Source organism: Myotis lucifugus, unplaced genomic scaffold (assembly GCF_000147115.1).
Source record: "Myotis lucifugus unplaced genomic scaffold, Myoluc2.0 scaffold_159, whole genome shotgun sequence".
Classification (NCBI taxonomy): Eukaryota; Metazoa; Chordata; class Mammalia; order Chiroptera; family Vespertilionidae; genus Myotis; species Myotis lucifugus.
This window is the reverse complement of record NW_005871207.1, coordinates 2,766,042-2,790,283: the sequence shown is the minus strand read 5'-3', so window position 1 is coordinate 2,790,283 and position 24,242 is coordinate 2,766,042. Positions and strand designations below refer to the sequence as shown.

The 24,242-nt window shown below is 35.5% G+C and overlaps 1 protein-coding gene across 8 annotated transcripts in view; it reads left to right on the top strand.

The window, feature by feature from the left end:
* Window positions 1-2,696: 2,696 nt before the first annotated feature.
* CENPC (centromere protein C) overlaps window positions 2,697-24,242 on the top strand; it is a 58,137-nt gene continuing 36,591 nt past the window's right edge. For 3 of the 8 annotated variants that reach the window (XM_023759632.1, XM_023759630.1, XM_014461709.2), the window contains exons 1-6: window positions 2,697-2,764; window positions 3,472-3,566; window positions 4,703-4,808; window positions 11,420-11,702; window positions 12,824-13,039; window positions 16,221-16,807. In XM_023759632.1, the coding sequence (XP_023615400.1) occupies window positions 2,710-2,764; window positions 3,472-3,566; window positions 4,703-4,808; window positions 11,420-11,702; window positions 12,824-13,039; window positions 16,221-16,807 (1,342 nt within the window). In that variant the 5' untranslated portion in view covers window positions 2,697-2,709. Of the gene's footprint in view, window positions 2,865-3,471; window positions 3,567-4,682; window positions 4,809-11,419; window positions 11,703-12,821; window positions 13,040-16,220; window positions 16,808-24,242 lie in introns of those variants that run through there. The other 5 variants (XM_023759631.1, XM_023759633.1, XM_023759634.1 and 2 more) reach the window with 5 other exon arrangements.

The window sequence follows — 24,242 nt, the reverse complement described above, 5'->3', positions numbered from 1 at the left end:
TGCTGATCTGAAGAAGCAGACGGTTTATGGCGAATCTGGTAGCGAGGATGCTTTCTGAGGGGCAGCTGTGGGAAAGTGCAAGCTAAGGACCCGAGGGAACCTCGCTTTTTTGTTGACATGTTTCTGAACTACATCGGTAGTCACTGTTCTGTATTTCAGACTTCGCTTATGGTGTCCGTATATTACACAACCCATGTCACCCCCTATCCTAGATTTGTGTTTTTACTTTATTTCCCTTTTTTTTTTTTAAAGAAAATCTTCAGCATCGGCTGACTCCCATTTGTATAACGTTATTGTGTCCACAAAGAGCTGTATGACAGTGTGGTGTAATGTGTACTTTTTACCGTGAACACATATATTATGCAATAAAAAAAAGGTTATTGGGGGAAGAGAAGGGGAATAAAATTTACCATTTAAAAACAATATTTCTTAGGTTGACAGCAAACTTGAGGGGAAGGTACAGAGAGATTTCCCGTGTACCCCTTGCCCCCACGCATGCATAGCCACCTCCATGATCAACACCCCCACCAGAGTGATACATTTTTTTACAATTGATGAACCTACATTGACACATTATCACTCAGTGTCCGTGGTCTTCATTAGGGTTCATTCTTGGTATGGTACATTCTATGGGTTTGGACAAATGTCTAATGAATGACATGTATCCATTATTATGGTATCATTCAGAGTATTTTCATTGCCCTATAAATTCTCTGTGCTTGCTATTCATCCTCCACCCCCAATACCTAGGTGACCACTGATCTGTTTATTGTCTCCATATTCTGCTTTTTCCAGAATGGCATATACTTGGAATCATACAGGATGTAGCCTTTTCAGACTGGCTTCTTTCACTTAGTAATATGCATTTAAGGTTCCTTTATGTCTTTTCAGGGCTTGATAGCTCATTTCTTTATAGTGCTGGATAATCCATATTTTATTTATCCATTCACTTACTGAAGGAAATATCAGCTTCATTCCTTATTAAAGACAGTATTCTCTGAGCTTACTTTAGGCTAATACTATTTTCATTTTGTTTCTTCAGTTACCATGCTTCATTTATTTTCCATAAGTTGTTAAATGTGTGTGTCCATAGATGGTCTTGTTTTTCATTGTTGTTTTAAGCCATTTTAGTTCTTTATTAATATTTTAGAGGGCTCTACCTGCAGGGAAAGGAGATAAGTGGATATCGTTAGTCAACCAACTTTAATTATTGGATGCCCAAATACTTAGGATTTTGATGATGGAAAAGTTATGGGGGGTTGTGAAGGAAGAGGAGGAAGAGGATGGAGTAAATCAGAGGGTGAAGAAATAGTACAAGCAAAGGTTGGAAACAAATAGAGAAGAATTCCTCTTCATAGCATTATAATAGGCAGTTAACAATAACTTGCTTGATGAATAAATGAATAACATTTTCTGGCATGCTCAGATTGGGGGTGAAATTACTTTGAAGATAAGTTGTATTTGAATATTTCAAACAAAGCAGACGCAATCGCATGGTATTCTTTTTTTTTTTTTTGTTCGTCTCCAAAAAAAGCAGACAGGAGGAAAGATATTTTTCTCCCTCCCCCCGGCGACGGATAAATCTAACTATTTTAAAATATAAAGGAGGCGGTTCCTCTCCCTCCCCCCAGGAATATTTATATGGAGGGAGAGAGAAAATTCCCTCCCGCCCAAAATAAATATTTTTTTTTCCCCACACAATAGTCTTTTTTTTTTTTTTCTTTTCTCCACCCCACTCTTATGGTAGCAACGCAACGACGTAGTGGCTTTGTATATAAAAATACAACCCCCGAATGATGGGCCGGCCAGAAGCAGTCTCTTCTATGAGTGGGTGGCCATCGCAGAGAGAAGCACCCCCTCGAACGGACCAAGTGGCTTATTATATAAAAGAAGCTAGTCAGTGGGGGTGGGAGATTTAATAAGGTATTGTTGTAAAAGGGCAGTAGAAGGATATTTGTGGTGATGGAACTGTTCAGTACCGTGACTGTGGTGGTGATGTCTGAACCTACAGATATGATAATTGAACAGAACTAATTATATACACACAAATGAGTACATGTAGAACTTGAGAAATCTGATTAAGATTGGTGCATTGTATCAATATCAGTAACCTGGTTGTGATAGTAAACTAAACTTTTACAGAATGTTTTTGAAATTTGGGGGAAACAAAGTGAACAAGGGATCTCTTCTACATTATTTCTTACAACTGTTATGTGAACTTTTAATTAAAAATTTATACTGATTCATAAACTACCATTAAGACTAATGATATTGAATCAAAAGTGCATTTGAGAGCTTGTAGAGAAGACAGTGTTACTTGGAGCTGTTCGTACTTGTGACCGTAGAGTCCTTATTAAAAAAGCATTTCAGGACTGAATGTATTTGTTCAAAAAAGTTTATGTTCTTGTTTTGATACAGCAATAACCTAAAATAGCTTCAAACATGGCTCTCTGATCAAGGAGTATAATTATTAGTGTAGATAATGACATATTACTTCACATGTTTTTCTAGGAACTTTTGGATTGTCAAGTATTTGTTTTGTCCTCAGATAGTAAAGGTGATATTTTCCCCATGAAGTAAATTAACAACTTATAATAAGGAGCTAGAGAATTTTCAAAGTAGATGGCAACTTAAATAACAAATATCTTTTGGAAATTATATGTTAACATTTTCCCTTCTTTCCTTCATATTAGGGAACCTGGCATTAATATGAGGCAAGGCCAGAACATATTGGTACTCTTACAAGACTGTTTTGAAGAACAAAGTAAGGCTTCATTTCCAAATGGACTTTGAGGGTCTGGATGGATGAAGATAAACATTTGTCATATTTGTCAATGTCAGATGCAACAAATATGTTTCAGCATGTAAATATTGCAAAATATTTCCCCAGGAAGTTTTAATACATGTGCAATTCTTCATGAATCTTCCGGTATCCTGAGGATAATACTGGCAAAAATGAAAACAATTGTCATTATCTTTAATTTAGAGTCGATTCCTGTAGTCTGGAAATGCATAAATAATTATTATACACAAAAGAAAGTATTTCATGTAATAGAAATAAATGTGCAGAATTCTTGGGGTCATTGGAGAGCTTGGATTAATGTTTGGTTATTTGTACCAGTTTCTAAAAAAAATGGTGAATTATGGCAACAACTTTTCTAAATACTTGTCAGCATCAGAAGGTATTGGAATAAGAAAATAGGCCAATCAAAGAGATAAACACAGATTATGGAAACGTATTTTCTGTTATAAGCCCCCAAAAATCTGGCACATATTTCTTCAACATCTTGTCTTTTTTATCTCTTGATTCCTTCTAGGAACATTTGAATATTGAAATTGATGTCTGTACTTCATTTAAGCTAATTGTGTTTAAAGAGTCAGCAGACTTCTTTATATCATATAAGACTTTTAATTGTAACCAAAAGATTTTATACTGTATTTCATTCCTAAAAATTTCTTACTATTTTTTAGGTCTTGCCAATGATTTTAGCACTAATTCTACAAACTCAATGCTTTGTTCAACACCTAAAATAAAAGACAATTGTCTACAGTCACCAAGCAGAGAGGTAAGTCAAAAAGAAAAGCTGGTACAGGTTTAATATATTTAAAAAATATATATTTTAATTGCCTGGCCGTGTTGGCTTAGTGGTTGAGCATCGACCTATGAACCAGGACGTCACGGTTCGATTCCTGATCAGGGCATAGGCCGGGGTTTCGGGCTTGATCCCCATTCGTGCAGGAGATAGCCAATCAGTGATTCTCTCTCATCATTAATGTCTCTATCTCTTTCTCCCTCTCTGAAATCAATAAAAATATTGATGATAGAGAATCATTGATTAGCTGCCTCCTGCACGGCCCGCCTGGGGATCGAGCCACAACTGGTGCATGTGTCCTGGCTGGGAATTGAACCGTGACCTTCTGGTTGGTAGGTTGACCCTCAACCACTGAGCCTTGCCAGCCAGGCCAGGTTTAATATTTTAATGAGGGAAGCAATACACAGTGTAGTTAGGTACATTTTAGTTGTTTGTCTTATTTTTAAAAGGGAATCTTATATTCCCATTGATTTTCTATAACATTTGGAAGTATTTGTGAACATTTTGATTTGACATTTCCTGTATTTGAAATTGGAGGCTGGGGAATTTGAATTATCAAATTATAACACAATCATTTTTCACTTCTAAAATAATACTTAAATTAGGTTTTCAGGAAAGTGGGCAACTTTTGAAGTTTCTAATCTAGGTTGGCAAATTTGGTTGTTTTCTGAAAACCGAAGCCATCTATTGCTGTCTGGGGAAACTAATATTTTATTGATTATCTATCTTAAGGGGACAGGTTGATTTAACTCTACAAAATGGAATACTTTAAATAGAGTTTTTGAAACTAATGATTAAAGAGAAAATATTTAAAGTTCAATACTAATTATAGATAAAAATCATGTAATGCTAGAAATAATATTTACTACAAACAAATGAGCATATATAACCTTTTGGTTGCAAGGAATGAACACAGATCCATTTCTTTTAGAATTGAGAGACCTTTCCAATGTGAAATATTAGTTTTTGAAAGTTGAATCAATTTTAAGTATACAGCTCTACCAGCTGGTTTATTATTTTTAAATACTTTTTTTCTTTCCAATTTAAAAACAAATGTGTTTAATTGGAATTGGTAACTTAATAGTGTAGATTTAATGTATTCCTTTTAGGCTCACTGCCAGATATCACATTCAAAGTCAGTTCGAGTTTCTTCAAGAAAGAAAGGAGCCTCTCTGCAGTTCCCTACAGAACCAAGTGAAGCTGTCAGCGTATCAGGTTGGTGGCATGCCCATGGGTATTATTTGCCTAGATTTGTTTGTTTATTTTTATCTTTTATTGAATTTATTGGGGTGACATTTGTTAATAAAATTACATAGGTTTCAGGTGTACGATTCTATAATACATTAGATAGATTTAAAAAGTTAGAAACGCTGCAGGTGGTGCATGTGTTGGCTTGAGTGACAAGGTCATGGCCAGTTTGGGCAGAATTGTGAAATGAAGTTTTTTATTCCCTCGCAAGTTTATTTTAGTGTTTGTTTTTTAAAAATACATGAACAATAATAAGTTTTATATGATTATTTATTTCTTTTAGTGGTGAGAACATTGCTTACTAGGATGTGGTAAGAGACATTAACTAAATAAGAATTATTATAGGGACTATACAGTGGGTCCTTGGGTTACATCGGAGATCTATTCCTAGGGCGCGACTTAATGCGATTTTCACTGTAAGTCTTTCACCGTAAGTCAGAACCCACCTATATAAGCATCTACATCACTCACATGAGCCCATACACAGCAGTAATGAAGTGAAACAGTAAAATAAATTTAAAAGAAAGACAACAATTCTTGACCTTGTGGTAAATAGATAATAAAAAACATAAAGTACATATGTACATATGTTAAAATGACAGAACTTTTTTTATATATATAAATAAATGGGAGATGGCGACGTAACCATGAAATGACGTATGTTGTCTGAGTTAACCCGAGGACTGTCTGTATAGCTTTAGTAATTTTCAAATAGATTTTTCTTTTAAAGCAACAATTAATATGTATATTTTTTATCTCAAAAAATTACATCTAGAATTGTTATGTGACCCAGCATTTCTACTCTTAGGTTTATACTTAAAATAATTGAAAATAAGGATCCAAAACAGATACTTGTACCCACCCCAGTATTCATAGTAGCATTATTCACAATACCAAATTGAAACAGGTGGCCATCAACAGATGAATGGATAAATGATGTGGCATATATGCTCAGTGGACTATTATTCAGCCATAAAAAGGAATGACGTGCTGCTGACACATGCTATGATGTGGAAGAACCTTGGAAACACTGGGCTTAGTGAATACAAGTATATTCATTTAGTGTTATAAATTTCCCTGTCGGCACTGCTATAGCTGCATGGCACAGATTTTGATGTGTTTTCTGTTCACTTATTTATTTCTGTGTATTTTTACATACATATACTTTGAGTCTTTCTCTTTAAACCATTGATTATTTAGGAGTGTGTTAATCCAAGTGTTTAGGGATTGATTGTCCTATTTTCTTTTTTTTACTAATTTCTAATATTGATTCCTTTATAGAATAACATACACTACGTGATTTCAATAATTTTAAATTTGGTTTTTGATCTAGGATATCTATGGATGTTTCATTTATACTTGAAAAAATATATTCTTTTGTTGAGTGTGCTTTCCTATAAATGTAAATTATGACATATTACTAATTTTTATACATTGTTGGATGTGATTTGCTAAAATTTTATTGAGAAGTTTTTGCACATAAGTTAATGAGAGATACTCATATGATGTTTTCTTTTTTTATGCTATATTTGTATAGTTTTGGTATGTTGGTAATGTTCATATTATTTAAAAAGTTGGAAATTATTCCCTCTTCTGATTTCTGGAAGGAACTGAATAAACTTAGTTTTAATTCTTTGAATGTTTGGTGTAACATTTTCTATGATATCATCTGACCTATGAGATTTCTTTTTCAAGAGCCTTTATATTAGAAATTCAATTCTTATTAAGTTATAGGACTATTTAGGTTATTTAGTCTTGACAGAATTTTGATAATTGTGGGTTTTGAGGAATTACTTCATTTCTTCTAAGTTTTTCAATTTATAAGCCTAGTATTTCCGTATAGTCCTTTTAATGGCTGCAGGATCTATTGTGATAAACACTATTTAATCCTGTATATTGGTCATTTGTGTCTTGTCTTTTTATCTTTGTCAATTTTGCTAGAGGTCTATCATCTTTATTCACTTTTTCAAAGAATTAGCTTCTTTCGGTAATTTTTCATATTCTTTTCATGTTTTCAGTTTCATTGATTTCTGCTCTTATTTTTTTCCTTCTCTTTTTATTTTGCTCTTTTTCTAGTTTTTGAGGTAGGACCTTATTTTATACTTTGGCTTGTAATCTAATGCTATTTTATTAATTTTGTGACTCAACTTGTTCCAGCATTTGCTATTAGAAGTTATTTCCTTGGCTTCTATGCCTCTTTGATATGCCTCATTTTTGTTTTTGTTGTTTTTGTGTACTTTCTTACCTTCTAGAACTACAATATTCTCCAAGCTTATCCTATAAAGAGCTATTATGCTAATTAGACCGAATAGCAGAATGACCATCCAGACAACCTCTGGATGAAGCAAGGGTGGCTGCGAGGGCCGAGGTAGCAGCTGGGGCAGCTGTGAGGGCCTACCCTTGCTTGAATTTTGTGCATTGGGCCTCTAGTCTTATATATTTCCTGCCCCTATGCTAGAATCAGTGATTTCTCAAAGAGCCAAGGTTCCTTTTATTGGAGAATTGTACTAGGAACCAAGATCTGAATGCTAGGTGTGCTGTCACTCCTGGGATGTTGTTGCTTCAAGACCATCTCAACTGACAGAGTAAAGTAATATATATGATCTTAGGTCAGCATCTTTTTTCCCCACCCCTTCAGGGAGGTTGTTTTTACATATTATGTCATATCATTTATTACAGAATGTGGCATATGTAATACTCTGTGACTTCCCAAGGTTAGCTCATAAAAGGCTATATGGCTTCTGTTTGGTTCTCTCAATTTTCTCTTAGGATATGACCATCCCCTCCCCCTCTACTCCTTTGGATCCCACACACCATGCTATGAGGAAGCCCAAACTAGCCCACTTACAGAGAGAAATACATAGACAGAAATAGTCCTTCAACCTACAACCAGTCCCAAATGTCAGTCATGTGAGTAAGCAAGCTTTCAGATGATTCCAGGCCCCAGACTTTATGGGACAGAGATAAGCCATTCCTACTGTGTCCTGCCAAATTCCTGTTTCATAGTATCTATGAACATAATGGTTGTTCTCCACAATCAAGTTATGGAGTTATTTATTATGCAGACATAGTAACTAGAACAACTCTAATTCCCAACTGACATCCTAAATAACACTAGTGTGAACATAGGGGGCATACATTCTTTCTGATTGGTGTTTCGGGTTTCTTAGAATATTCCTAGAAGTGGGATCACTGGGTCAAATGGCAGTTCCATATTTAATTTTGTGAGGAAACTCAATACTGTTTTGCATAATGGCTGTAGTAGTCTGCATTCCCAACAGCAGTGTTACAATTTAAATATTTTATGTTTCATACCAACTAGTCACCCACATTTAGCAAATGTCTATTTACATTGAAAAAAATACAAAGCCTCTTTAAGCAGCTCATATAAAAAATAAAATGCTTTTTTGGAAATATGACAAGTGGTTTGAATTAATAAACGTAAATCATTTAATTAATAAAATTAGTATGTATACTTAAAAATTGTTAGTTATACTTTTTAATCATATAGTGTTGGAATATCATGACATGTAATATTAATGAAGTCTTGTTTCATGCACAAAATGAGAAGTGTACTAGGGTTCCCTTGTCTCCACATCCTTGCCAGTACTTGTCTTTTGTTGATTTGTTGATGGTAGCCATTCTGACAGGTGTGAGGTAATACCTCATGGTTTTTTATAATTTGCATCTCTCTGATGATTAGTGACTTTGAGCATTTTTTCATGTGTCCCTTGGCCATCTGTATGTCCTCTTTGGAGAACTGTCTATTACTTTGTTCATTTTTTAATTGGATTGTTTGTCTTCTTTTTGTTAAGTTGTATGAGTTCTTTATATATTTTGGAAATTAACCCCTTATCAGATGTAACATTGGCAAGTAATGTTCTCCCACATAGTAGGATCCCTTTTCATTTTGTTGATGATTAAAATTCTGTGCAGATGCTTTTTATTTTTTATTATTTTAAAAAATATATTTTTATTGATTTCAGAGAGGATGGGAGAGGGAGAGAAAGATAGAAACATCAATGATGAGAGAATCATAGATTGGCTGCTTCCTGTATGCCCACCACTGGGAATTGAGCCCGCAACCTGGGCATATGCCCTGACCAGGGATCGAACCGTGACCTCCTGGTTCATAGATTGATGCTCAACCAGTGAGCCACATGGGCCAGACCAGAAACTTTTTATTTTGATGTAGTCCTATTTGTTTATTTTTTCCCTTTGTTTCCCTTGCCCTAGAAGATTTGCTGGCAAACATAACTGGTGTGAGCAATGTCTGAGATTTTGCTACCTATAGTTTCTTGTAGGATTTTTAAGGTTTCACTACTTACATTTAAGTCTTTTTTTAAAAATATATTTTATTGATTTTTTTACAGAGAGAAAAGGAGAGGGATAGAGAGTTAGAAACATCGATGAGAGAGAAACATTGATCTGCTGCCTCCTGCACACTCCCCACTGGGGATGTGCTGGCAACCAAGGTACATGCCCTTGACTGGAATCGAACCTGGGACCCTTCAGTCTGCAGGCCGACGCTCTATCCACTAATCCAAACTGGTTAGGGCAAGTCTTTTATCCATTTTGAGTTTATTGAAGAGATTGTCTTTACTCTGTTATATGCTGTTGCCTCCATTCCCACCAACAGTGCACAAGGATTCCACTTTCTCTACATCCTTACTGACACTTGTTATTTTATTTTTTCATTGTTTTGCATTTGATAATAACCATTTTAATGGGTGTAAAGTAGTACCTCACTGTGATTTTGATTTGTTCCTCATTCTTGTTATTAGGGACTTTTAAATTAAAACAACAATTAGATACCACTGCACACCTATAAGAATGGTGAAAATCCAAAAAACTGTCTCTCTTTTGTAACTTCTATATCTTTGGGAGTTTCTGTGTTTTCATTTGTTTCAAGAGAATTGATAATTGATTGTTAAAACATTTTTTATGATGCTTGCTTTAAAATTCTAGTTAAATAATTACAACATCTGATTCCTTTTTGTCCATTTGTGTCTACTGATTCTATTTTCTTGTTCAGGTTGTGTTTCTTCTGGGTTTTGGTATGATGAATCATTTTGAATGTATCCTTGACATTTTGGTTATTATATTAAGGAGACGCTTGATTGCATTTAAATCTTTTCTTGTAGTACATAGTTGCCCAATTTTGCTTTAATGTGTAGGTTCTTGCCTACTTTTGTGGATTTTATTTCCAATGACAGTTAAGTGTTTAGAGTCCTAGCAGTGGTTTGTTTAATTTTCTGATAATGCTGGGATTCCAGCTCAGTGCTTGCTGGTGCTGTGTGGGTGGATGGAAGGTGCTTTCTTAAGCATCCTGATGTCCTTACCCAAGGAAGTTGGGGTCAGAAACTGCAGAGAATGGATCTTTATTGGTGCCCTCATTGGGCGTAGGGTCTGGGATGACCTGGGGTGTCAATACTACCAGTGGATCAATTCTACCAGTGGTCTGTGTAGTAGTGGCTGATCATTAAAGCAGGGACTGGATTGGTCCAGAGACAGGTTTGGCCCAGGGCTTTGCTCCTTTGCTGCTCCTGCCCCATAGTACTTACGGAGTAGGGCCTGACACTGCAAGGCCTGGTTTGTGGAGTGGGAATTTGAGTTTCCCATTATGTCTCCGAGTGTTTTCCTTCTCTAAGTCTTTTGGTCAGAGAATGGGGGTTCTCTACTCCATCTTCTCTTACCTAAGGGCTGTTCTGGGTTGTAGGCCTCTCTAGAGCCCAGTTTGGGAATGAAATATAAACAAAACCCAGGGGATTAACCACATTGTCTGTTGTTCCTTAAGGCTTGAGGAACAACAGCAAATTACATTCTTCCTTCTAGCTTTCAGAGTTCTGTTATTGTTGTTTGATGGATAATTACCAGGGAATTTAGTTGTATTTAGAGTGAAAAGCAGGAAAAAGTGAATTTATGCCATCTTGTTCCAAAATCAAAAGTCATTTTGCTTGTATTTTTAATCTTTGCTTCTTAAGAGTATGAATTAGTATGAATACTACCTAGCCATTTTACTTTTTCATTGATATTTGAAGGTTAAGGTATATAAAGATAGAGACATGTATATATAAAGATATATGTAAATAATCTCTATATACACACATACCTGTTATATCTGTATATTGTGTATATATCTGTATCTGTTATTCTATATATGTGTATTGTATTACATACACAAAGATGTGCTCATCTAACTGCCCTAACTTACTGACTCTTAACCTAAAGATTGAATTTCTTAATTTCTCTAAGATTACTTTATTGTTTCAGCCATGTATAGATTTATTCAGATCTTAAATAAATTGACTATCAATAAAATTATGAATTTTCTGTTTTAGGATTTCCGTCATTTCAAACTTCAGAGTGTGAACCAAATACATATTTTAGTTCATTAATTTCATAAGTTAATACTTTCAAAGTATGTACTTATATATTTTACTTGTAGACCTTTGATTATAAACTTAATGATCTGTGAGTCTTCTGAAAATTATTTTTAATGAAATTGTTGATGAATTTTAAAAAGGTTCTAATATTACTTAAAAGTTTTTAAATATCTTCATGTAATTTTTTTCTAGTTCAAGCCCATGAGGTTCCTCAGAAAACTGTGGCAACTGATGTTGGTTCTAAAACACCTGACTCAAGAAAAATGTCAAATAAAAAACTCAAAGATCATCACAATGATGCCAATGAGGAATTTTACTTATCTGTTGGTTCACCTTTTGTTCTTTTGGATGCAAAAACATCGGTACCACAAAATGCTGTTTCATCTATTGGCCAACAGAGAGAGACCTACACTTTTGAAGATTCAGTAAATGTGTTATCTTCAAGTACAGAGATTTCTCTTAAAACCAAAAAAAGGTGAACTTTTAAAATTTAAATATTAATCCTACCAAAAGAGTTTCACATTTTATATCAAAAAGTATGTAATTTAATCTTTTATATATTTTACAGTAAGTATTAAGGATTATGAACATGTTATAAAAAGAATATAACATATATTCAGTATATATCCCATTTATATTTAATAAGGAAGGCCTTAAAGTATACTTAAGAGAAGCAGAGAAGCTAGGGATAACTTTTCTGTCTGTGGGAAAATGCTTTTTTTCCCTGATAAAAAGTTCTTTCTAACTTTCTAAGAGAAGCAATTTGTATTTCTCTACATTCTTTGTAATTACAAGGTTAGGTATATATCAGATCATTTCTAGCATAGCAAAGGACAAGGATATTAAGGATGAGTTATGGTAAACTCATGTCTATTTTGGGGGACTTTCCCTCTGGCCTTTAAGAAGCAAAGTAGATCATTCAAGGTATTTTGCTCCTATCTGTGCAATAAGTGTAATTTCTGTCTAGGGTCTTATATACATTCTAAGATTTTGCTATTTAAAGTGTGGTCTGTGGCTAAGGATCAGAGCAATGGCATTATCTGAAAGCTTGCTAGTAATACAGTAGTCATCGCTAAATGTCATTGATAGATTCTGTGACTTTAAGTGAAATGAAGTACAACAAAACCAATTTTACTATAGGCTAATTGATATAAACAGAAGTTAATTTCCTATGGCATCTCATCAATGTTATAGTGAAATGATGCTGAATAAAATGACGTTATTTGAGAATCTACTACACAGAATCTCAGACTCTGTCCTGGACCTACTGAATGAGAATCAGCATTTGAATAAGATTCTCCAAATGATTCAAATTTATATTAAATATTTGAGAACTGGTGCTATAAGCTATATATTTTATTGGTGTATGATTTACCTTTTTAATTTTTTTCTATTGACAAATATGTAACTTAATTTTTCTGAGTGATTTGCCTTGCATTTTTAGTGTAAGGGGTTGCAAATTAGCATTTATAAATTTTAAATAAAGGCTCAGTGGAAATTATTGTAAGTGGTCTGTGTTGTCACTGTGCGGGAGTTCAAGAAAACTCATAACTCAACAAACAGAGCATTCAGCTTGCCTTCTTTTTTACTTTTTAGGTTAGACTTTGAAGATAAAGATATTTTGAAGAAAGTAGAAACAGAGAATAAAGTATCAGATATAGAGGATGAAGTATCAGAAAGACCACAAGAGAGAAACCCGCCAGAAACACTTCAGAAAATAATGCAAGGTTCAGAACATGAAATTCAACCACAAGCCAAAAAGAGTTTTTCTTCCTTGTTTTTAGAAACATTAAAAAGAAAAAGTGAATCCAGGTGAGTTATTGAGAAACTGTCCTTTGAGACATTTTTTCTTTCACATTCCATGAAGAACAATCTAAGGATTCTGAATGTTATTTTTAACCAGAAGTGAATTTTAATTGACACTGATGTTAATTGAAATGATGCTTAATCTGTAAGGAGAGTGTAATTTCTTACCAGTAAATCACCCTAAAACCACTATTTAATAGACACTAAATTTGATGTAACGGAAAATAAATTTACTCAGCTTTCATTGCTTCTGTTCATCAACACTTTCTAGTTTGTATGCTATCAAAGAATGAGGGCAATATTTAGAAATATAATTATGTCAGGATGCCTGTGTATTTTATTTTTAAGGGTTTTAAATCTTTTTTCTGTTCTATTTGTGTTAATAAAAGAATAGTTGTAAAATAAATTTTAACCTGTTCTGACTACTGAAAAACCTTCAGTGGTTCTACAGTTTCAAAACAGTAATTCTTACCTGTGGCTGCACATTAGAGTTAACTAGATATAGTGACTGTGAGGGTGAGAACCACTGGTCTATAGAATAAACTTCACATTTGTCAGCTAGGCCTTCACTCTCCCTAGTTTGTCCTTCTACCAACTTGTCATACATATATGTAGTTGTCCCTGCTTTGGCACACCTTTTCCTCGTCATATGCCTATCTTTCTTTATTATTTTTTTAAAATTAACGTTCATGCTAGGTTTCTAGTTTTTTTACAAGTCCCAACTCCAGAAGTCCTTTTCAGGAGTCTAGAGTTTCTTTTGTATTTCCTGTGACATATATCAGAATGTTAATGAATGTGTTAGGAAGGTTTTATAAAAACATACTAGATGAATGAATAAAATTCATTCTTTCGTCTCTTTATTTTTTTATTTGTAAAAATATTTTTATATTTTTATTGGTTTCAGAGAGGAAGGAAGAGGGAGAGAGAGATAGAAAGATCCATGATGAGAGAGAATCATGGATTGGCTGCCTCCTGCAAGTTCCCCTCTGGGGATGAAGCCCACAACCCAGGCATGTGCCCTTGACTGGAATCGAACCTGGGACCTTTTGGTTCGGACCCTCTATCCACTGAGCCAAACTGGCCAGGACTAGTCTCTGTTTTATAGTAGAGATCTCTCTCTCTGGAATCTTTTACCTTATTTATGGATGTTAACCCCACCATCTAATACAAATATGTTACACTTATGGGCTAATTATACCTATGTCCAAAAAATAATTAAGTATTTTTTAATGTTCTTTTAAATGAACTAATGATAATGAGTAAACTTAATTTTATGTTTAATTGCTGTAGTCAGATGTTAACTATTCACTATTCCTAGTGCTTTCTTTTATCTTTTCTTTTTTTAAATAGATTTTTATTTATTTCAGAGAGAAAGAGAGAGGGAGAGAGAGATAGAAACATCAGTGATGAGAGAGAATCATTGATCGGCTGCCTCCTGCACGCCCCCTTCTGGGGATCAAGCCTGCAACCTAGTCATGTGCCCTTGACTGGAATTGAATCTGGGACCCTTCAGTCCCCAGGCCCATGCTCTATCCACTTAGCTAAACTGGCTAGAGCAGAGATTAGGTTTTAATTTATGAATTTTGGAGGGATACCATCCTTTAAATAATTTTTTCCTTCTTTGGGAAGCTTTCCCTACTAATTGAAAGGTGATGCTTAATCCCAATGCACTTATTTTTCTAGATATACACCATTTATTTATTTACCATGATTACACTATTGAAACATGCATGAAATGTGGGTGAATTATTCATACTTGGAATGAATTTTTGTGTAATATAATTTAGTAGTATTTTTTTCGATATTAGACTTGAAGGTGTCTCTGAATAATGTTTTGGATATTGCAATATTGTGATTTATAAGAAGTGAATATTTGGTCATCAGATGACTAAAATATATTTCTCATATATGTTTGGACCTTGGTCACAATTCCTGGTTTACAACTCCAGAACTCTTAGAATTTCCTGCGTTGAAAGTTATTAAAAAAAAAAAAAAGTCTTTTGTTAATGAGATGAATTTTTGAAAGCTTTGGTGAGAATGGGAGCTAGTTGCTAGTGTAAATGACCTTGTGATTAATGTTGAAAGTTTCAGCCCTACACCAGACCTTCAGGGAGGGGAGAGAAGCTGGAGGTTGAGCCAATCACCTGTGACCAGTGATTTACTAAATTATAACTATGTAAGGAAACCTCCATAAAAAGCCAAGAGGATGGGGTTCAAGAGCATCCTGGTTCATGAACACTTAGAGATGGGACAAGCCTAGAGTGCCTTCCCACATACCTTACCCCTCCTCCACCTTGCTCTTCCTCAGTTATGTCCTTTTATAATAAACCAGTGATCTAGTACCATGTTTTTCTGAGTTCTGTGAGCTGTTTTATCAAATTAATCAAATCCAAGGAGGGGGTTGTAGGAACCTCTCATATATAGCCAGTTGGTCAGCAGTGCAGGTAACAATCTGGACTTTCAGTTGGCATTCTGACCTGGAGGGGATTGTTGAGAACCTCCAGTCTGTACCTCATTGAAACACAGGTAGTATGGGATTGTGGCAGCATCTGAAGTGTGTGTGCATCGGGGCAGGCACTCTTGTACGCTTGAACCCATAACCTTGGCATATGACACTTTCTCTGGGTGGATAGTGTCATAATTGAGTTGAATTCTCAGATATGCTACTGGTGTCTGGGAATTGTTTGTTGGTGTGGGCCAAACCCCCACACCGTATTGGAATTAGTTCTGGAAACCCAATTTAGATGAGAAGAAATCTAAAGAGACATCTATACAAACGTATAATTTAATATAACATTATATGTAATAATGGGATGCATTTTTGAGCTGTTAGCCAATGTACCTGGGCTATATTTACACATCCCTGGATTTCAACTTTTAAATAAATATAAAATGGGTAGGAAGGGCATCAAATTATTTGATGTATAGGCTCTCTTCCAGCTCTAAATTTCTGTGATCCCATTAATGTTATAAATGATTGTGATCATATTGTAGAAATATAAAAGGACCTTTCCTTTTATATTTCTATAATATAAAATATAAAAGGGTAAAGGAAAATTGAGGAGACATGTGAACTGCTGTTTAAAAGATACATATATTTTATTTATAGATTATTTTATTTTCTTCACTGAACTAAGGTAAAGCTTTATTTTTTTGAGCTATTATTTATTGTAATATCTTTTTTTAGTCCTGTGTTTAGGCATATAGCAACTGCTCCACCTCAGTCATCTCCTGCAACTCATATGAATTTGGAGGATGAATTTATAATTGATGAATCAGATAGTTTTGCCAGTCAGTCTTGGATTACTATACCAAGAAAGGCTGTGCCTGGGAAACAAAGCACAGTATCCCCTACTGAGAGCACTGCACGCCTTCAAAGTAAGAAGTCAAGAGAAAAACATCACAGTGTAACACCTACAACTTTGACAAATGACAAACATTCTGGCAAAGCTCACCCACTAGAGAAATCTCAGCCCTCTGATCAAAGAAAACTGGGTAGGAATTGTGCTTTGGCAGATGAAATGGAAAACAGATCTACAAAAACTGAAATGTATTCTAAAAATGCAGAAAAATCATCTGGAAACAAAAGGACTACAACACAAAAACAGAAAAAAAAACTTAAAGTCAATGAAGATATGAAACAAGGTAAAGATAAAAATATAAATATGTCACCTATTGCCAAAGACAAGTCACAAAGAAATTCAGACAGAAGTATGAAAGCATGTAAAGAGAAGAGAAATGTTCATATTTCCAAAAAACGGGTGCCACCTGTGGGTAAGTGTTTATATTAAATATAACTACAAACATTTTTCTACTACTCTGTTTTTGTAATCCAGTTTAGCTTTGGAAAATAGGCAAAGTAAACCTAAATCTACAAAGAGCCTCAAACGCCTGTAAGCTGTTTTATAGAATCTGTTTATTTTACATGTAATTTAATTCCAACTGGCTTGAATTTTATGTAACTTCTAACATGGTGAGCACAAATAAAGGGAGACTGAGTGGGTAAGGCTTATAAACCAGGTAGTTACAGGAACTCAAATAAAACAGCATCATATATTTTTAAGATTTATGTAAATACTAGAGGCCTGATGCATGAAATTCATGCAAAGGTAGGCCTTCCTTTCCCTGGCTGCCGGCACCAGCTTCACTCTGGCACCTGGAACCCAGGCTTCCCTCTGGCTGCCAGGAGGCACCTGGGACCCAGGCTTTCCTCGCAGCCCTGGCTTTGTCCAGAAGGTCATCCCTCTGGAAGGACGTCTGGTCTAATTAGCATATTACGATTTTATTATTATAGATAAATTGGGGGAAAAACAGGATGGTGTGAGGCTGTTTCTTATAGGATAAAAAGCCATACTATTCTAATCCATCATTATTTATTTAACAGTCATTAAATGCCAAGCAAGGTATTAAACCAGTGGTTCTCAACCTTCCTAATGTCGTGACCCTTTAATACAGTTCCTCATGTTGTGACCCCCAATTTCATTGTTACAAATTGAACATAATTAAAGCATAGTGATTAATTACAAAAACAGTATGTAATTATATATGTGTTTTCCGATGGTCTTAGGCGACCCCTGTGAAAGGGTCGTTCGACCCCCAAAGGGTTCGAGACCCACAGGTTGAGAGCCGCTGTATTAAACACTGAAATAACAAAGATTACTAAGACACAATTTTCACCATTAAAAAAGATCAATCAGGTGGGGTCTCTATACCAACAGATATACATAAGTTCATAGGATGATAATGGAAGCACAAGAGAACAATTATCTAACTAGTATCTCAATAGATCTTTTTATCTTTGGTCACTATGTCATTTATCATCCAAACTAGGCCTCTTGAGCATGAGTGAGGATGAAAAGGACAGTAAGCATAAATGTGATTGTCCCTGACAAACCTGGAGTATGGCCACCCTCCTTATGTCATTTATAGTGATTGAGGACACTGTAATGATGACACTGTCATGAAGAATAGATCAATTTATGTTCTTTGTACCACTTTTTAAGTAATAGAGAGAAAAGATCGTTATTCTTATAGAAAGAATTTGCTCCAGAATAATTAGTGGAGTAGAAAACACTTATCAAATGTATTACACACTTTATATGTATGTAATATAATTTAATCCTTCTCGCCAATCCTATAAGGTAGGAGATAACACTCAAAGGAGGTTAAAAAATACTGTCCCATGACCTGTCCCATTCTAGGGTTCATATTTTTTCAGCTCTATCAAGAAGTTTTAAAATAAGTAAGAATGTTTTTGATGCGCAAATTAGAGAAAACTATAGCCAGCCAGAAAACTCTCTTGACCAGAATTGTACATGTGCCTGAAGGTTCTAGATGACTATCTTACTGATTTAGAGGGGAGGAAGATCATATTACAGCACAATATTTAAGCTAGTTTTTCCTAAAAACAAATTATACTTTAATATAGTTATTACTGAATTACTCGTTATTTTAGCTTATTTTATCATATATATATATATATATATATATATATATATATATATATATAATATGCAAAGTGTCCCCTCGGGACTTCAACTGACAAGGAGTTCGATTGCTCGCTATAATGTGTGCTGACCAACCACCAGGGGGGTGGTGCAATACGAAGGAAGGCCCCAGCCGGCAGCTGGTAGGGACCCTACCCATGCATGAATTTTGTGTACTGGGCCTCTAGTATACATATATTTGATAACATAGACTTTATATCACTGGAAATAATAGTTGTCAGATTTCAATTTTGTCTGTGTGTGCCTTTGTGTGTTTGAAAAATTCTGCTTAAAATCGAGGGGGGGAAAAAGCAAACTTTTCTATTTTTTACCTCTTTTGTAAATGTTAGACATTTTTATTTAATTGTTCTTATTTTTTTGCTTCCTTCAGTTTCTAATTAGCAACTGACCATTTTAAGAAAATACAACATAAAGAATCTATAAAGAGGTGGTGATAGTGACAAAGGTTTTTTTCTTACTAGTCCCTTAAATAGGATACAAATTCACAAAATTTGAAGCCACAAAATTTTTATTTATCCAGAATTTCTTAGGAAGAAACATATCAAGAAAATATACTGGAAGGATACACTCTTTAATTATAATGTTAAACATTTATTGGGTCCCTACTATATTTTGCACACTGATTTCCTTATATAAAATTCCATTTTATCTAGATTGGGCTAGAACAGCCATGGGCAAACTACAGCCCGCGGGCCGGATCCGGCCCGTTTGAAATGAATAAAACTAAAAAAAAAAAAGACCGTACCCTTTTATGTAATGATGTTTACTTTGAATTTATATTAGTTCACACAAACACTCCATCCATGCTTTTGTTCCGGCCCTCCGGTCCAGTTTAAGAACCCATTGTGGCCCTCGAGTCAAAAAGTTTGCCCACCCCTGGGCTAGAATCAAGGTGTTGGCCTGGTTGCATTCCTTCAGTTGGTTCCTGGAGAGACTGTTTTTTCCAGCCTCTCAAAGTCACCTATATTCCTTGAGTCATTGTTCCCTTCTTGCATCTTCAAAGCCACATTTTAAATTTCTATTTCTTCTTCTTCCATCAGCCTATCTCTCTCAGTGACCACTACTTCTAGGGACACATGTAATGAAATTGGGTCAATATAATTGGATAATTCAATATAATCACCCTATTTTAAGATTTATAATCTTAATCACATTTGCAAAGTCTCTTGCTATGTAAGGTAGCATTTTCACAGATATTGTAGATTAGGGTATGTAGTACATCTTTGGGAGGCCATTATTCTGCCAACCATGTCAATTTTCATAGATGAATAATATGAAGCTATTTTAATTCCAAAGATATTTTTACTCTACTTATAATTTGTAATTCAAAAGGCACTTGAAAAATTTGTAATGCGTAAATTAATGACTTGGGTTGAACCAATTGACTTTTCCACTTTTGAGGTCTCATGGGCTTCTCAATTAGAACATATTGGAAACTAAATTTCTTCAGACTTATTTCTCCTCTAGTATTCCTATCTTCATAAATGGAGCCGTAATAAATTTAATAGTTCAAGAAAGAAACCAAATCATCTTTACCAAGCAATCCATATGAAGTCAGTAAATCTTTGACTTCCTCCTAAGGAGTTTTCAGATCTGTTACTTCCCTCCACGTCCTCTTGCTACTCAGCCACGCTAGAGTCATTTATTTCCAATATTATTGTTGTAGTTTATGCACATACCCTCTGGCTTCTCTCTGCTCTTCAGAGTCATCTCCTGGGCTGCTTTATAATGACTTTCTTCCATCCCATAAACAGACCACTTTCTCAACTGTGGGTCTTTTAATATGCTGTTCCTTTTGCTTAGAAAAATTTTTCTAAATGTACCCAGTTTTCCTACCAAGCTTTGTACTCAGTTTAAATATCACTTCTCTTGATTATTACCCCACTCAGATATATTTCTGTATGTGTTCCAAGAGCACCCTTTTTGTTAGTATTGAGGCAAACATAATTAGTTGCTGAATTTCTGTATTTTCTTTTTCCCCTCATTTTTATTGCTTGCTTTTACTTACTTTTTACCTTAATTTAGCACTTAATATGAATAAGCTTCATAGCTCTTCTTTTAAATTTTTATTTATTTATATAAATTTATCTTTATTGTTGAAAGTATTACCCTGTCCCTGGCGCAACCCCCCCCCCCCCTCCTTCACTGCACTATTGTCTATCCCCATAGGTTATATATATATGCATATAAATTATTTGGTTAATCTCTTCCTGTCGGGTCCCCCCCCCCCCCCGCCCCCCCCCGCCTTTCCCTCTAAGATTTGTCAGTCTGTCCCATGCTTCTTTTTCTGTTTCTGTATTTGCCTTTAGAGTCCAGACTGAAAGTTCCATGGGAACAGGGATTATAATTTTCCTATTCCTAAAATATCCCTCAGATCTTATAGTTTTATCAGTTATCATATCTGTGGGTCATGTAATACATTGTCATCAGTGACAGAGTATGGCTCTATTTTGGATGAATAATTTTGCTGTGTTTATTAAAATATTATCCACCTTCAGAATCCCACTTCTTTGCATGTAAATATGTAAAATTTTCTGCGGTAGTAAAAATTTATCACTTTTACAAGTCACCTCTTTTTCTAGCTATTGCCCTACTTATGACATGTCACCTTAGTTCTACGTTAACTCTCTTTACATTATCAACTGTTCATATATCAGTTGTATCTTCTGTATGTGTCCTCATTTATTAGTTTTAAAAAATTCTTTGTCATTTATTTTCTAATCTTTACTGATCTTGAACTGGTTTCTGAAATGATCTTTATTGATTTGTTTTTTTACTTTGTATGATATTCTTTTTCTGTATCACTATCCAAATAATTCTTTGCTGATAGTATTTTCCCCCCTCGGATTCATTTTCCTTCAATCATTGTTCACACTGATTAATGAACATGGGCAATAATTTCTGTCATCATGAGCACCTTTTGTTAGAGCAGTTCCTGAGGATACTTTGTCAAGCATAAGGGAAAAGAAAAAAGGGGTGAAAGAGAATAAAAGAAGTTACACGAGGGTGGAGAAATAGGGTGTAGGAAAATGATGTTCATCGATGAGGATTCTTGCAGTTGTATAGATAATTTTTTTCCACTTTTTAAAAAATTTATTTTTTTTATTGTTTAAGGTATTGTATATGTGTCTTTATCCCCCCATTGCCTCCTCCACCACCACCCCCATCCCCACTCATGCCCTCACCCTCCTCATGTCTGTGTCCATTGGTTAGGCTTACATGCATATATACAAGTCCTTTGGTTGATCTCTTCCCCTTCCCCCCACCTTCCCCTACCTTCCCTCTGAGGTTTGATGGTCTGATCAATGCTTTTCTGTCTCTGGATCTGTTTTTGTTCATCAGTTTATGTTGTTCATTATATTCCACAAATGAGTGAGGTCATGTGATAATTTTCATTCTCCAACTGACTTATTTCGCTTAGCGTAATGCTCTCCAGTTTCATCCATGCTGTTGCAAATGGTAAGAATTCCTTCTTTTTTACTGCAGGGTAATATTCCATTGTGGAGATGTACCACAGTTTTTTAATCCACTCATCTGCTGATGGGCACTTAGGCTGCTGTAAATCTTAGCTATTGTAAATTGTGCTGCTATAAACATAGGAGTGCATATATCCTTTGTGATTAGTGTTGCTAATTTCTTGGGATATATTCCTAGAAGTGGGATCACTGGGTCAAATGGGAGTCCCATTTTTAGTTTTTTTTAGGAAACTCCATACTGTTCTCCGCAGTGACTTCACCAGTCTGCATTCCCACCAGCAATGCACGAGGGTTCCTTTTTCTCAGCATCCTCGCCAGCACTTGTCATTTGTTGATTTGTTGATGATAGCCATCTGACAGATGTGAGATGGTACTTCATTGTCATTTTGATTTGCATCTCTCGGATAATTAGTGACTTTGAGCATGTACAGATAATTCCTTAAACTACACACCAGTGACAACATTGTTGACAGTTCTATATCTTTGCTTTAGTGTTTTGTAAATTGATCCTTTATTATTTTCTACTTCCTCTCCCTGAAAGATCTTTACTATTGAATTTTTACATTGTATGTGGTGGCTTTTCCACTATCTCCCATTGTCATCATTGCCAAAGTATTGGTTGATATTATTATTATGCACAATATTGATAAATAGATTCTCTACTTTCTCATCAATTTATTTGTGCATTATTCAGTATTTTTCTTTTACACCTTTTATAAGCATGACTCATTCTCTTTATCCCAAATTTATAGAACTGCCAATTTCTATAACTTACTATCAAAATAGAATCAGTGATACTAGTGTAAAGGGATCTTGACATAATTTGGCTCATTTTCTCTATTTCTCTGTTCCCCAGTCAAATTTAATTGGGAAAATGACTGAATTCTTTGGAACAGTGCTTCAAACTTGGATGTGCATTTTAATTCCCTGTGGATCTTGTGAAAATACTCATTAATAAACTGATTTAGTAGGTCAGGGCTGGATCCTAAATTCTGTATTTCTAAGCAGTTTCTCCCAGGTGATTCTGGTATAGCTGGTTTGTGAATAAAAATACCTAAATATTCTAAAATAACTCATGCTGGATAGCACTTTTGCCAATTTCATTGCCTAATGAAACACTGACTTCAATCTGAATTTATTACTTCACAGACTATTTATTGAGAGACTATATGCTAAACACAGTGTTGTAGGCTGTAGGTACTAAGGATGACTAAGATGCAGTTTCATTCTAGCCTAGTTAAATACTAGCTAACATCTAATTATGTCATATTTTGTTCTCCTCCCTATTTTTTTAGTTTGATTTCCTTCTATATCTTTATTGATTACTTTTTCTCATTTCACCTGTAAATTTTTGTGACTCACTACTTATTCCCCAAGTTTAATAGTTTGTTCTTTGTACTTCCTTTACATTCAGATCTTGAGAAAATGATCCCTTTACATTAGATATCATCTCTCTCTGAGTTATTTCCCCAAATTTACCTTTTTAGTGAAAGCTCTGGTCTTCACTTTTCAGATTTTAACTCTTATTATGTTCTCTTTTTAATTCTATACTAGAGACCCGGTGCACAAAAATTTGTGCACTCAGGGGTAGGGGGTTCCTCAGCTCGGCCTGTGCCCTCTCACAGTCTGGGACCCCTCGGGGGTGACCACTTGCTGGCTTAGGCCTGCTCCCTCGGGATTGGGCCTAAGATGGCAGTCAGACATCCTCTGGCAGCCCAGCAGCCCTCGGGGGATGTCCACTTGCCAGCGGGGAGCAGACCTAAGCTGCAGTCGGACATCCTTAGCACTGCTGAGGAGGCAGGAGAGGCTCCCACCACCACTGCTGTACTGGCAGCCATCAGCCTGGATTGTGGCTGAGCAGAGCTCCCCTCTGTGAGAGTGCACTGACCACCAGAGGGCAGCTCCTGCATTGAGCGTCTGCCCCCTGGTGGTCAGTGTGTGTCATAGTGACCAGTCATTCCCAGTCTTTCTGCTGTTAGGGTCAGTTTGCATATTACCCTTTTACTATATAGGATAGAGGCCTGGTGCACAGGTGGGGGTCGGCTGGTTTGCCCTGAAGGGTGTCCTGGATAGTGGGGGTTCCCGCTTGGGTGCCTGGCCAGTCTGATGACAGGGCTGATGGCTGTTTGCAGCTGGTTAACACCCCCTTTCAGGGTGGGGGTCCTCCACTGGGGGTGCCTACCCAATCAGGGTGAAAGCTTAGAGCTGTTTTAAGGCACGTGGACG